The sequence below is a fragment of the Peromyscus leucopus genome, chromosome 15, assembly GCF_004664715.2.
Source record: "Peromyscus leucopus breed LL Stock chromosome 15, UCI_PerLeu_2.1, whole genome shotgun sequence".
Taxonomy (NCBI): domain Eukaryota; kingdom Metazoa; phylum Chordata; class Mammalia; order Rodentia; family Cricetidae; genus Peromyscus; species Peromyscus leucopus.
This window is the reverse complement of record NC_051076.1, coordinates 60402457-60415471: the sequence shown is the minus strand read 5'-3', so window position 1 is coordinate 60415471 and position 13015 is coordinate 60402457. Positions and strand designations below refer to the sequence as shown.

The 13015-nt window shown below is 38.9% G+C and overlaps 1 protein-coding gene across 1 annotated transcript in view; it reads right to left on the bottom strand.

The window, feature by feature from the left end:
• Window positions 1–13015, bottom strand: part of Dars1 (aspartyl-tRNA synthetase 1) — a 52654-nt gene that overhangs the window by 31692 nt on the left and 7947 nt on the right. The window contains exon 4 of the mRNA XM_028874958.2: window positions 8946–9048. Within this exon, the coding sequence (XP_028730791.1) occupies window positions 8946–9048 (103 nt within the window). The remainder of the gene's footprint in view (window positions 1–8945; window positions 9049–13015) is intronic.

Below are 13015 nucleotides of genomic sequence, written 5' to 3'. Positions count from 1 at the left end.
AAACTTTGCAAGTACTGAGACGGTAGGCATTAGCATCTAAAAATGAAAAAAACAAAACAAAACAAAACACAGACTCTAAGAGGATACTTAGCTGACCACCATGCAGCTAGCCACAAATAAACCAAAGGTTCCTTGTTACCGACTCAAAAATTTGCACTAAATCTAAGTATCTGAGTGCATCTTCAGCACATTTATAAACAATACACTTTCTTTCTTTCTTTTTTTTTTTTTTTTTTTGAGACAGGGTTTCTCTGTGTAACAGCCCTGGCTATCCACGAACTCACAGAGACGCACCTGCCTCTGCCTCTCAAGTATTGGGATTAAAGGTATGCACCACCATGGCCCTGGAACTTTCATTTGTAAGACCTTATGGGCTGCAATATTTCTCTAAACCTTATGTAATGGCCCACCTGCTAAGAGCTTTCCAATGTCCAAGAATCATTACCTTCTTCAATAGCACTGACACAGCTTGATGCCCTAATGTTGTCAACCTCAGCAGAGCTCAGCAGAATCTTTGTATGAAATAGTAAGTCACTAGCTATATTTAAGCTAGGTAAATTACTGCCATAAACTAGTTGGGAGTTTCCGACACCAGATTCTAGACTTAATTTTGTGTGTGCATGTGCTTACCACAGTGCTCATGAGGTCAGAGAATAAGAGTCTCTGTTCTTGCCTTCTAATTGTCCTCAAGCTTGTATGCCAAGTGTTTTATTCGCTGAGAAGCCTTCTTAGCCCTAGACTAAATTAAAAAAATTATTTATGTATTTATTGCTGTGTACATGGGTGTTTTGCCTGCATATCATGTGTGTGCCCAGTGCTCATGGAGACCAGAAGAGGGTGTCAGATCCCCTACAACTGGAGTCACAAATGGTGTTGGAAATCAAACCCAGTTCTCGGCAAAAATAGCCAGTTCCCTAAATTGCTGAGTCATCTTTCCAGGCCCTTTAGACTTTTGGGTTTTTTGAGACAGGGTTTCTCTGTGTTGCCCTAACTGTCCTCAAATTCAGAGATTTTCCTGCCTCTGCCTTCCAAGTGCTGAGATTAAAGGCATGTACCATCAAAGCTCAGCTAGACTTAATTTTTAAAGCACATCTTTATCCACAATTTCAATGTTGAACTGAACAGGCTACATACAGTCACTACATACAGTCATTTCTTCCCTAGCAGATAAACTTGCTCCAACAAAGAGTCAAAGCATGTAGGTACATCTATCTGCTCAAGGAGCTAGCACTGGATAACAACACAAAGTTGGCTTCTTTTGGGCCCCAACTTTAGATAAGCATCTTCCCTTACCACAGAACTTCTAACATGTCTTTGCATAGTTTTGAATATCTTTCCCCTTGCTGACCCAAGTGTAGCCAAATGCCTGAACCAGAGCAGGTGCTAAGTAAGTGTTCTAAGTCAGTGAGACTTCTGAGTACTACTTTTTTCTATTTTCCAGCTCTAATAGTTAATGTAGTAAACAAAAATTTTATCCCTACAAACCAGTGAAATTATCTATTTTAGGTGAAATATCTAAAAGGAAAGAAAATAAACAAAACTAGTATGTAGCTAGGTGACTCATTAGAGAATAAGGAATATACTTGTGACTCACCAGCTATCAGTAAATCATGTAACCACAATGACTAATACAAAGAAAAATAAAGTCAAACACATACATATTTATGTACAGAATAAGCTTTGTTTTCAGAATCAAAACTGCCTGAATTTTGGGGTAAAAGGAGTGTTGTTGAACAAGCACAGAATGATAGTAACTTTTAACTTTAAAAACTACTAAAGCAGAGACCAGAAGATCTGTGATTTTGAAGTCAGACTCATCTACACAAAGTTCTAGGCTAGCCAAGGCTACGTGGTAGAGAGACCGCTTCAAACAAAATGAACAATAAAACTAATGTCCATATTAGTTATAGTCCTTTAAAGCTGCTGCTGTAAGGTCAGCCTTAAGCTTCAAAAACTTGTATTTATATTAACTGCTGCCCTCTATTAACAGTTGGTACAGAAAGGCTTCCAGAATACCTTACCAAAAAAAGAAAAAATATCTTGATTTTATATATTCTCTATAACTTTTAAATGACATTGAATTAGAAATAAATATTCAGGACAAAAAAACAGGCTAACTTCTTATTCAACTCTTTAGCTAGAGTCAGGTGACAGGCTGGAGAGATGGTTCAGAGGTTAAGAACACTGGCTGTTCTTCCAGAGGTCCTGAGTTCAAGTCTCAGCACCCAGATGGTGGCTCACCATCTGTAATGAGATCTAGTGCCCTCTTCTGGCATGCAGGCATACTTGCCGGCAGAACACTGTATACATAATAAATACATAAATCTTAAAAAAAAAAAAAAAAAAGAAAGAAAAGAAAAAAGAAAGAATCAGGTGACAAGGTAAAGTGAGGATAGAAGCACAATCTTGTACAGGAATCACATCTTCTGCTTCCAGAAAAATTTCATTTACAGAAAGACCCTCAAGCATTTCAAACACACAATTGAGATTCTGGTCTTAAAATCTCCATGGAGTTAGATGCGTCAACTTCCCTGTGTAATTCATGCAGTTGCTTCATTTTTCTATTCATGCAGTCACAAGAAAATTGATCTTTCCAACAGATTGATTAAAATGATCTGCTCAAGCGTCCTATGGCACTGAATCCAATTAGTGAGCCCACTTTTGGGTAAGAATATCAATAAACTAGATGAACCTAGGACACATGCTTTCCTCCACACTAAACACCAATGTTTCTTTTCAAGGAAAAAAAATTCAAAAGCTCAAAATTAACAATACAGTTTAGTCAATAAGGCAGAAGACAAGAGCCTCAGATTTAATACCTAAAGTAAATGCTAAGATCATTATCTACTTAAGATATTAAAAGTGACCTTGAATTCTGCCTTTTAAGTGATTAGGAAACCCCAGCTGGAACTATCTGAATTGGTATTTTTAATAGTGGAGTCCTAGCTTTTCTCCACCTGGTAAAAGGCCAATGGGAATAGGGTGAAACATAGGCCTGTATAGAATTAACATATAAATACCATTCTTTCTCCCACTTTGCTCTTTAAGAGTTCACATGTTTTATTGTCCAGTGTCCTTGGCTGCAATCTTCAAAATGTAAACACGTGGAGAGCCAACAGCGTTCAGGTGCCCCTCCAGCAGTCACGTCAGCCACAAGCATTCCATATGTAAAAACTGACCCACAAGAGAATGAAAACGAAGTGAGGATTAAAAGCAGCCTTTCCCTCATACACATATTTCTGCGGGGTATTATTTTCTAAACCAGATTCTGGCAACATTAGCTGGCCCACTCCCTAAGCAGCTGGCTTCCCCCAAACAATGTGCTACAAAATATTCTTTTCTTTTCAATCACTTCCTGCTTCATTGGCCCTCAAATTTTTAACGTCAGCTAAAAACATAAGTAAGCTTTTCATTTTATTTAAGCACAACACCCAGAACTAGTTTAGAAGCTGGTCATGTGTTGCTTTGATCTTAATAGGAGGCCACCAGAATATTCTGCAGAACTCATTGTGTAATTATACTTTAAAGGAAAGACCCTCAAGAATTCTGCTAAATAATTAAAGTATCTTGACTTTTCACTGTCAGGTAGAAGGACAGATTATGTCATAATCCTACACATGCACTCAGTCTTGGTGAGATAAGGCACCAGGAGTCTGTAGAACGGGAACTTACAGATGCTGCCAGGCAAGAGGAAGAGAAAGCAGCAGAAGATAAGGGAGTTCTGGGTGAGGAACAAGATGATGGGGAGCAGTGGGATTATTTCCACTGAGTTCTCAAAACTTTGACACCGTCTTCCACGCCTGTTCTTTTCCTCATTCCCATAAAGGAGTGGTTAGAAAACTGGTAAGGCCTTTTTCAAGAAGACAGTTTTGATGTAACACTTGTTTAAGAACAATGCCAGCAAGGTAATTCTTATCTGTCTCTGCTAGACATCATCAATGAAAACATGATGCCAATGATCACAGCGCTAACATGGGTGACCTCAACCATGAAGAACACTCAGAACACACTGATGACATCCCGTGACCTGAGGAGTTATTAGCTTACCCATTTGTACTTGATTTCCCACTTTCCCTCCAATTCCAGGCAGCTTCCACAACCATTTCACAACAGCAGAAGCTACATTGCTTTGGAGGCTTTTTCACAAGCAAACTACAGATAATTTTTCAAAAAGTGCCACGCTTACCATTTGTGTATTTACTGACCACCCAACATTTGTGAAATTGTTCAACCTACCTTTAAAAAGTAAAATTCTTGCCCTTTAAAAATGTGCCATTAAGTTTCTAGTTATCCATAAACTGTGATTTTTATTGCACAACTTCACATAGCAGAGGGATTTTAGGGAGACAGGGTGTATTTGTTAGGTATGGAACTGAATTTGCGCCACATTTTTAGGGATGTGTATGTCACACAACAGCAGAACTGACAATGTCTTAAGCACTACTTTAGAAAAATGTAATTTAAAAGGACACTCATATCTGAGTGTCTCAGGAGCACTTTCTCTATGGGTAGATAGAACAATTTAGGAGGTTTTAGCTTATAGAGCTATGTGACAAATACCTGTTAGCCAATTCAGTGAGCAGTAGAACTAGCCAGGCAGCAGATGCTCGTGCCTTTGAAGTTTAGCAGAAGGCAAACCCGTTCCTTTACATACTAAGTCTGTAGTCGCATTTCCCCACACAGCTGCCTCATTGGGTGATTTTGCAGCTCATTCTTCATAATGGCAGTGAGAGGAATTATAAAATATACTGCCGTGAGACATGTTTATAAGGAGAAAAAAAGGCCAAAGTCTCATCAAAAGTATGTGGGATTGTTAGCTCTATCTGATAACATTAAGGCTTCGTGTTTACAACTATTAATTTCTTATTACTGAAATTATTCAGAAACAGTAACTGTCTTTGCAGTTTTTACAGCATGCTTTTAAATAATGGGGTGATTCCTTGGAAAAGCACTCAGCACTTTGTAAAAGAGACAGACTCATTAGTAGTAACTCAAGAAAACTTTAAGTTCTTCCTTTGGAATAGTTTTCTTTCTTTTTCCTTATGTGACAAATCTTTGACACATGCAACTTAAAGGAGGTAGGATCTATTTTGCTGTGCGTTTCAGCATTTCAGGCTATCACACAGGGAGTTGTAGAGCAGCTCACTTCCTGGAAGCCTGGAGAAAGGAAGCCTGTGCTGTGCCCCACCCACAACTCCCCACTTTCATTCAGCGAGGTTCCTAGTCCAGGCGGCTGTCTCCCCCTAGCCAATCTTTTCTAGAAACACCTCACAGACTAACTAGAAATGTGCTTCACTTATTTCCTAGCCATTCTATGTCAAGGACTAATGATCACATTTACTGCATAATTTTATACATACATGTGTTTTAATTGTATTTTTTGGGAGACAGGGTCTCACTGTGTAGCTCTGGCTGGTCTACAACTTACTGTGTAGACCAGGCTGGCCTTGAACTCAGGATGGGATTTCCCTGCCTCTACCTCCTGAGTTCTGGGATTAAAGGTGTGCGCCACCATGCCTAGCCCAATGAATTCTACTTTAAAAGTTTCTCCTCTAATTGGACTCTCACTAACTCGGGGACAGTGTCTAACAAGCAGACCTATGCGGTGGAGGTCTCTGAGCTAACGTCATAAAGAGGCAAGCTGATACAGACGATACAAGGGAAGCCCTACCCTAGAGACAGAAGCTTGGTCAAAACACTCCGCATTTCAATCTTGTATTTTCTTTGTTAAAGAGAGACAGAGACTTCAAACCAGTGTTATAACTAATTTGGAGTGTGCAGCAATGTTCTTAAGAAAATTGTCTTATCAAGTAGCCCGGACAATTCCAACTCATCAGTTATCACCATGAGTCTTAGTCACAAGAACCTTCATTTCTCACAAGGTAACCAAAGCCATCAATATACCTACTATTAATTGCACTGGCTTAATTCTTTAGTATATTACTGCCAAAGTTATACAATTATAATCTAAGTACCATGTGTTAAGACTATTGTATAAAATTGGCTCCATCACTTGTATATAACAAAAGGCTTTATAATTTGCAATAGCTTCCCTTTCCCACAAATTGCTAACTGTATAAAGTCCAATTTTTAACACACTAAATAATAAACATGCTTTTAAAAAAATTCACTTTTACAGCTTATCTGTTCAATATGAATGCCATTTAGATCTTGATCACGTCCTACTTCATAAACTGACTACAGAATTATTTATATTCTTCTGTTTAAGAGAAAATTAATTTCTTGTATTTGTGAGTAGGTGAATGCCCACGGTGGTCAGAGGACAACCATGGGTATCATTCTTGAAAAATCATTTACCATTGTTTTGAGAAACAGAAACAGTCTCTAATTGCCCTGGATCTTGTCTACTACAATAGGTCGGTTGATCAGTAAGCCCCAGGGATCCTCCTGTTTACACCACCATGCCTGGATTTTTCAGTGGTTTCTGGAGACTGAACTCAGGTATTCTTTTTTTTTTTTTTTTTTAATTTATTTCATGTGCATTGGTGTTTTGCCTTCATGTACATCTGTGTGAAGGTGCCAGCTCCTCTGGAACTGGAGTGAGACAGTTATGAGCTGCCATGTGGATGCTGGAATTGAACCCAGGTCCTCTGCAAGAGCAGTCAGTGCTTTTAACCACTGAGCCATCTCTCCAGCCCTGAACTCAGGTATTCTATAAGTACTTTATCAACTGGCCAGCCTAAGAAAAATCATTCTTGACTACTGCTTCTGCATGGAGGTCTGACTGATCTTTCTTTAATTTATACATAAGAGGACATTGGTGGACTGCATCTGTTTGGGAGACTATTTGTAAGTATTTCTACCAGCTAGTTAGTTTTGGCTGACAGATCAATTGGTGTTATTTGTTTAATTCCCAGGAATTCCTGAAAGATCCAAACAACCTGAGTAGTTTTTTATGGAATATGTTAGATATTACAGACACTGACTGCCCACAATCAGTAGGAGGCTCCTCAGTGAATATTAAAGATTAATGGGATTTTCAGAAGACTTTTCAACTACAATATTTCCTTTAGGAATATAACACTGAAGTTATAATAACCTAATAGAAGAAGTATGTGCTATGTAAAAACATCAGCTTATTAGTTCCCCAGAACTAAATAATATATAAAAGACAAAAATCCATAAATCTTTTTGTTTGAGGTTAATGTTTACCTAGTATTTTAAGTATATTAAATATATTTTGGCATGGACATCTGTGATTCCCATGGCCATCTTTTTCCTTTTGTACAGAAGGTTTTCTATGTAGATACAGCTTATCAATAGGGACCAGAGTCACTTATGTAGGTGTGGACACACACTGACCTTCAGATGCTGGGTGGAGAAAGTATTTCACAAGCACACTCAGTCTATGACCAGAAGACCAGAGTGGGTCTCTGACAGCTGTCTAAGACCAAGAAGAGGTAGGGCTACCACACTTATAGGACTAAACTACTAAAGTTACCATTGAGTTATGAAATTCATGGTGCTGAAAATTTTAAACATAAATACAGCTGTTAGTATGCAATAATAAAACTGACCTAAGTAAATCTCTAAACCAAATACAGTTGCTGAGCACTTCCCATCTTGGGGCCAAGGAGACTATAACACAAATTCAGATCTTACATTAGATCATTTGTTAAGTTTCTTTCTAATTCTAGAATTCATGATTCCATCTATACTAACTAAGACATTCATCTAGAGATTGGAGATGGCTCAGTGGTTAAGAGCACTTGCTATTCTTGCAGAGGGCCCAGGTTTAGTTCCAGCCCAAACATGGCTGCTCATAACCATCTGTAATTCTAGTTTCAGAGGATTTGATGCCCTCTTCTGGCCTCTTGGCACCAGGCACACATGTTGTACATACATATATGTAAGCAAAACACTCATACACATAAACAAAAATAAAATTTAAAAATTTTAAAAAGCACCGGGCAGTGGTGGCGTATGCCTTTAATCCCAGCACTCGGTAGGCAGAGCCAGGTGGATCGCTGTGAGTTCGAGGCCAGCCTGGTCTACAATGTGAATTCCAGGACAGCCAGAACTACACAGAGAAACCCTGTCTTGAAAAAACAAAATAACAACAAAAAGCCTGCATCTAAAGAACAAAGACTTCAAAATAATCAATAGAAAAACACAGTATTTACTTTAGATTTAACTTATTTTAAAAAACACCTACATCTATGGAATACTCTTATTACTTAAAATGTAGACCATCCATCCATTTCCCCAGGTCGTCTTTAATCATTATCACCACAACACTAAATTGAGAAAAATAGCTAATAAAACAACCACATCATGAACCACAAACAAAAATCTCATCACCCCCTTCTTTCCTATCTCAATGTCCTGCTTCTTGCAAGCCAAACAACAAAACAATGGGCTTCTGTAGAGCTCTGGGCTAGACAGCAATACCTTTGCAGCTGGGGAAAAAGCAAGTTTTATCTTTTTCCCCCTTTACTCTTTGGTGTCAAAGTTAAAGTTGGAACATTATTAATCCATGTCTGCCTTCCTTTGGGGGGAAATCATCTGCAAAAGTGCACCGTCTTATTTTATGTTCTTTATTATTCAGTTAGAAGACTTGTTGCTCATTATGCAGATCTCAAAGGGGAGGGGGAAGGGAGGAAACGAAGCTCAACAAACACAACAAAATCAAGTTGCTGTGCCCTGTTAAGGATGCCAGGCTTTTTGTTGCTCTACTTGAAAGTAATGTGACTTGTCTGTGAAGAGTGCAGCTTCAGCAGTTCCAAATGAATCACAAGCCTGTGCTCCATATTTTCTCTTTTGTAAGTTTAATGTATTCAAGCAACACTGAACTGACAATTTAAATAACTACATTTTTAAACAAACGAAGCATTGATGTTAATGTATGAAAATGGTCCAAACCCCTGGGAGTCTTGGTTCCCACCATTGTTTATTCTGACAACAGGATATAATTGCTTACTTACTTGGCAGCAAATTTAACCATCTGCTTGCTTGCGTGGTCTCCCACTGCCACCAGAGCCTGGACGTTAAACTGCTGCTGCCTCAGGACTAAGAAGCACTGCTTCCCTGCAGGAGACACAAAGAATATGGTACACTAGGAACATATTACTTCAGGTTTTACAAAGGAAAAAGTTTCTCTACTTTGAAATTAGGTCAAAATGTATATACTCATCAGGTGTATGTGTGTGTTATCTATCAGCTTCCACAAGCTTTACCACTAGCTCCTACGAGTAATAAAAATGCATCCGACAGGTTTGAGAACACAGGTAAATCACCGATTTTACAGGTAGAGATACATAAATCTAGAAGGTTATTTTCTAACAGTAAACAAATTACAAGTTGTTTCAGATGACTTTCACCACTCAACCAATAGCTTCTACATTCTAACGGCAAAGACAGTGAACTAACTACCACGACAGCTTCAATCACAGTCACAAAGGTGCTAATGAAGTGTTTACTAGTCAGAGTACAAGTGCTCTTTGGGGGTGGTCCAGCTACAGAGTTCTTCCCACCAAAGGACATTTTAAAGAGCACCCACACTAACAGGCTAGGTCCTTTGACATTCCATTTTCCCAGTCCCTTGTCCTCTGCCAAAAGTCACACTTTTTCATACTTCCAGCCCTTTTACTTCTGTCAGTAAAATCCATTTTTTTAAAGTCCTATAACCAGTTTTATTTTCTCATATCGTGGGTCTCTTGCTTCCCCTTCTTTCATAGAGAGCTGCCATTTCTTATTCTTAACCTGAAAAATATTACTTACACATCCTTGCCATCCATCCCTCTTCCTCCAAAGCAGATCATTTTAAGTCTCTGATCAAATTCTAGAAAACCATTTCCTCATAAAAATGAATTTATCTTTCCAAGACCACTTTTCTCATCAGACTGTTTTATGAAACAAACATCATGAGCCTATTTTTTTTAATCTTTTATATTAAGAATTAGCCTTGCACAAAAAAGAGGGGGCAGATAGCTATTATTTTCAACACACAGTATTTTAAATGTGCACCACAGTACAATCATGAATTTTAAAGACAGGTTAGCTAGGCATAGTGGTACATGCCTTTGATCCTAGCACGCTGGAGGCAGAGGCAGGTAGCTCTCTGTGAATTTGAGCCCAACCTGGTCTACATAACTACAAAACAAAAATAAATAAAAAAAATTTAAAATTAAAAAAGGCAGGTTGCAAGCAAAGTGTCAAAAGAGATATCATTTATTGACTCTGCAGTCACATAATTGACCGATTTTCATCATGAAAAAAAGACACTACTTTCTCCTCCTGTTTTACAGTATGACTCAGATATAAGTTAAAACTAAACAATTTCAAAGGCACTTTAAGGTACTGGATGATAAAAATTACCGTCTAAACCTGCACCTGATCAAAATGACATTATTTAAGTATACTTCTACAGAACCGTCAGCTGGATCTTGTCCCACTTAGAACACAATGCAGTAAGAAATGGAAGGTGGCGTGCTTATATAACTATAAGCCAGTGCAGGTTTGAGAGGAAACAGCATTTCTGCTGCTGGAGTAGTTCAGACAGAAGCAGCTCAGTGCCCCCTGCTCTACAGAGCTGCTCTACAACAGCACAGAGACCCTGCACAAATGAGTCTGGAGGGCGCACAAAGGGTCAGCACTTAGGAGTAACCCTCTACCTAATGTTTGGTTGGACAGGTTTTCTGAGACAGGGTTTCTCTGTGCAGCCCTGGCTGTCCCGGAACTCGCTCTGTGGACCAGGGATGGGTATGGGACTAAAGGTGTGGGCCACGATCACCTGGCAAGACTTTGAAATCTGAAGGGCAAGGATCATATCCTATCACTTCTACAAAGTGGTCTCCAGAAAATTATTAAACCACTGTAGGTCTGTTCTTCATCTAAAAAATGGAGACTAGCATACTTCTTGCAGGTTTAGTTTTCTTTTATAACCTGAGGATTATATATTTAAAGAGCCCCTTAACATTAACTTGTGTTGTTATCAGCATTTCTTTTTCTTTTTTTTTTTTTTTTTTGGTTTTTTGAGACAGGGTTTCTCTGTGTAGCTTTGCGCCTTTCCTGGAACTCACTTGGTAGTCCAGGCTGGCCTCGAACTCACAGAGCTACGCCTGCCTCTGCCTCCCGAGTGCTGGGATTAAAGGCGTGCGCCACCACCGCCCGGCATTATCAGCATTTCTAATATTGGCCGCATATTTGAAGACTGCATTATTCCTATTTTGCAGGTGGATAACTTATATACAACTTATACTGGATGCTGAGAATATGAAGATAAATATTCAGTAGATTTTTACATGAAAAATACTGATCACATTGTATACACATTGCAATTTTGTTTTTGTTAAGTATATTAAGGCCTAGGGAGATGGCTCAGCAGTTAAGTGCACTTGCTGACCCAGGTTTAGTTCCCCACACCCAAATGGCAGCTCATAATTCTTTGTAATTCCAGTTCCAGGGGACTCAACAATCTTTCTGCTGACCCCAGACACTATACCCATGTGGTATATGTACATACATGCAAAAACTCATACACATAAAATAACTTTTTAAATTATATAATAAAGTATGGCCGGGCAGTGGTGGCACACGCCTTTAATCCCAGCACTTGGGAGGCAAGGGCAGGCAGATCTCTGTAAGTTTGAGGCCAGCCTGGTCTACAAAGCGAGTTCCAGGAAAGGCACAAAACTACAGAGAAACCCTGTCTCCAAATACAAGCAAACAAAAAACGAAGGAAGGAAGGAAGGAAGGAAGGAAGGAAGGAAGGAAGGAAGGAAGGAAGGAAGGGAAGAAAGGAAAGAAGGAAGGAAGGAAAGGAAGGAAAGGAGGAAGGAAGGAAAGGAAGGAAGGAAGGAAGGAAGGAAGGGAGGGAAGGGAGGGAGGGAGGGAGGGAAGGGAGGGAGGGGAGGGAGGGAGGGAGGGAGGAGGGAGGGAGGGAGGGAGGGAGGAAGGAAGGAAGGAAGGAAGGAAGGAAGGAAGGAAGGAAGAAAGAAAGAAAGAAAGAAAGAAAGAAAGAAAGAAAGAAAGAAAGAAAGAAAGAAAGAAAGAAAGGAAGAAGGAAGGAAGGAAGGAAGAAAGGAAGAAAGAAAGAAAGAGGCTACAGATCTAGAAGGAGGTGTAAGCTACCACATCCGTGGAGCCCAAGAAGAATAGGGCTACAGAGAATCTAAACGGAATCCAGGAAAGGGAGAAAAATTGGAAAAGTTGGGTGTGGTGGTAACACCAATAATCCCAGAACTTTGGAGGTGAACAAGATAACCCACAGTCACACAGTTAAGGTTGAGGCCACCCTGGGCTACATGAGACCGTATTTCTAAAACCAAACAACAACAAAAAACAAAACACAAAAAAACAAACCAAAATAACAAGAAATTGGGGCAAAGAACCTCACTGGTAGAGCATGCTTCAAAAAGAAAAGCAGTAAACAATGGGACTGAGGACTAAATTATACAACAAAGGAAGAACTACCTTTTAAAATGATACAACAGGGGCTGGAGAGATGGCTCAGCAGTTATGGGCACTGGCTGCTTTTCCAAAGCATACAAGTTTGAGCCCCACCACCCATATGGCAGCTCAAAATTATATATAATTCCAGTTCTAGGGGACCTGAACAACACTTAACAGGGTTAATATATAAAGTTCTTATATATGATTTATGAGATAAGAACAGTGAATCCTGCGCCCCACCAAAAAATCAGGCAATAATTCAAAACAGGTAACATGAAAGGAAAAATAAAATAAAATAAATATAAGGAACAAGATGTTATGAGAGTTACAGAAGTTGAAGCAAATGATGGCAATACATTATTTACTTCTCAAATGAGCAAATTTAAAAAAAAAAAAGAATACTTGATGCTCAGTAGAATTAAGTACAAAGAACCCCACTATAAATGGCTAAAAGCAAATTTGACCAATACTAATGAAGGATGGTCTGGCAATGGGGATGATGAAATTCTATTTTAGTTAAAATTCTTAAATTAAAAAAAAAAAAAAGAATGAAAACTGTAGCTATCAAACATATCCTGTACTTTAAAAAAAAAAAAAAAAA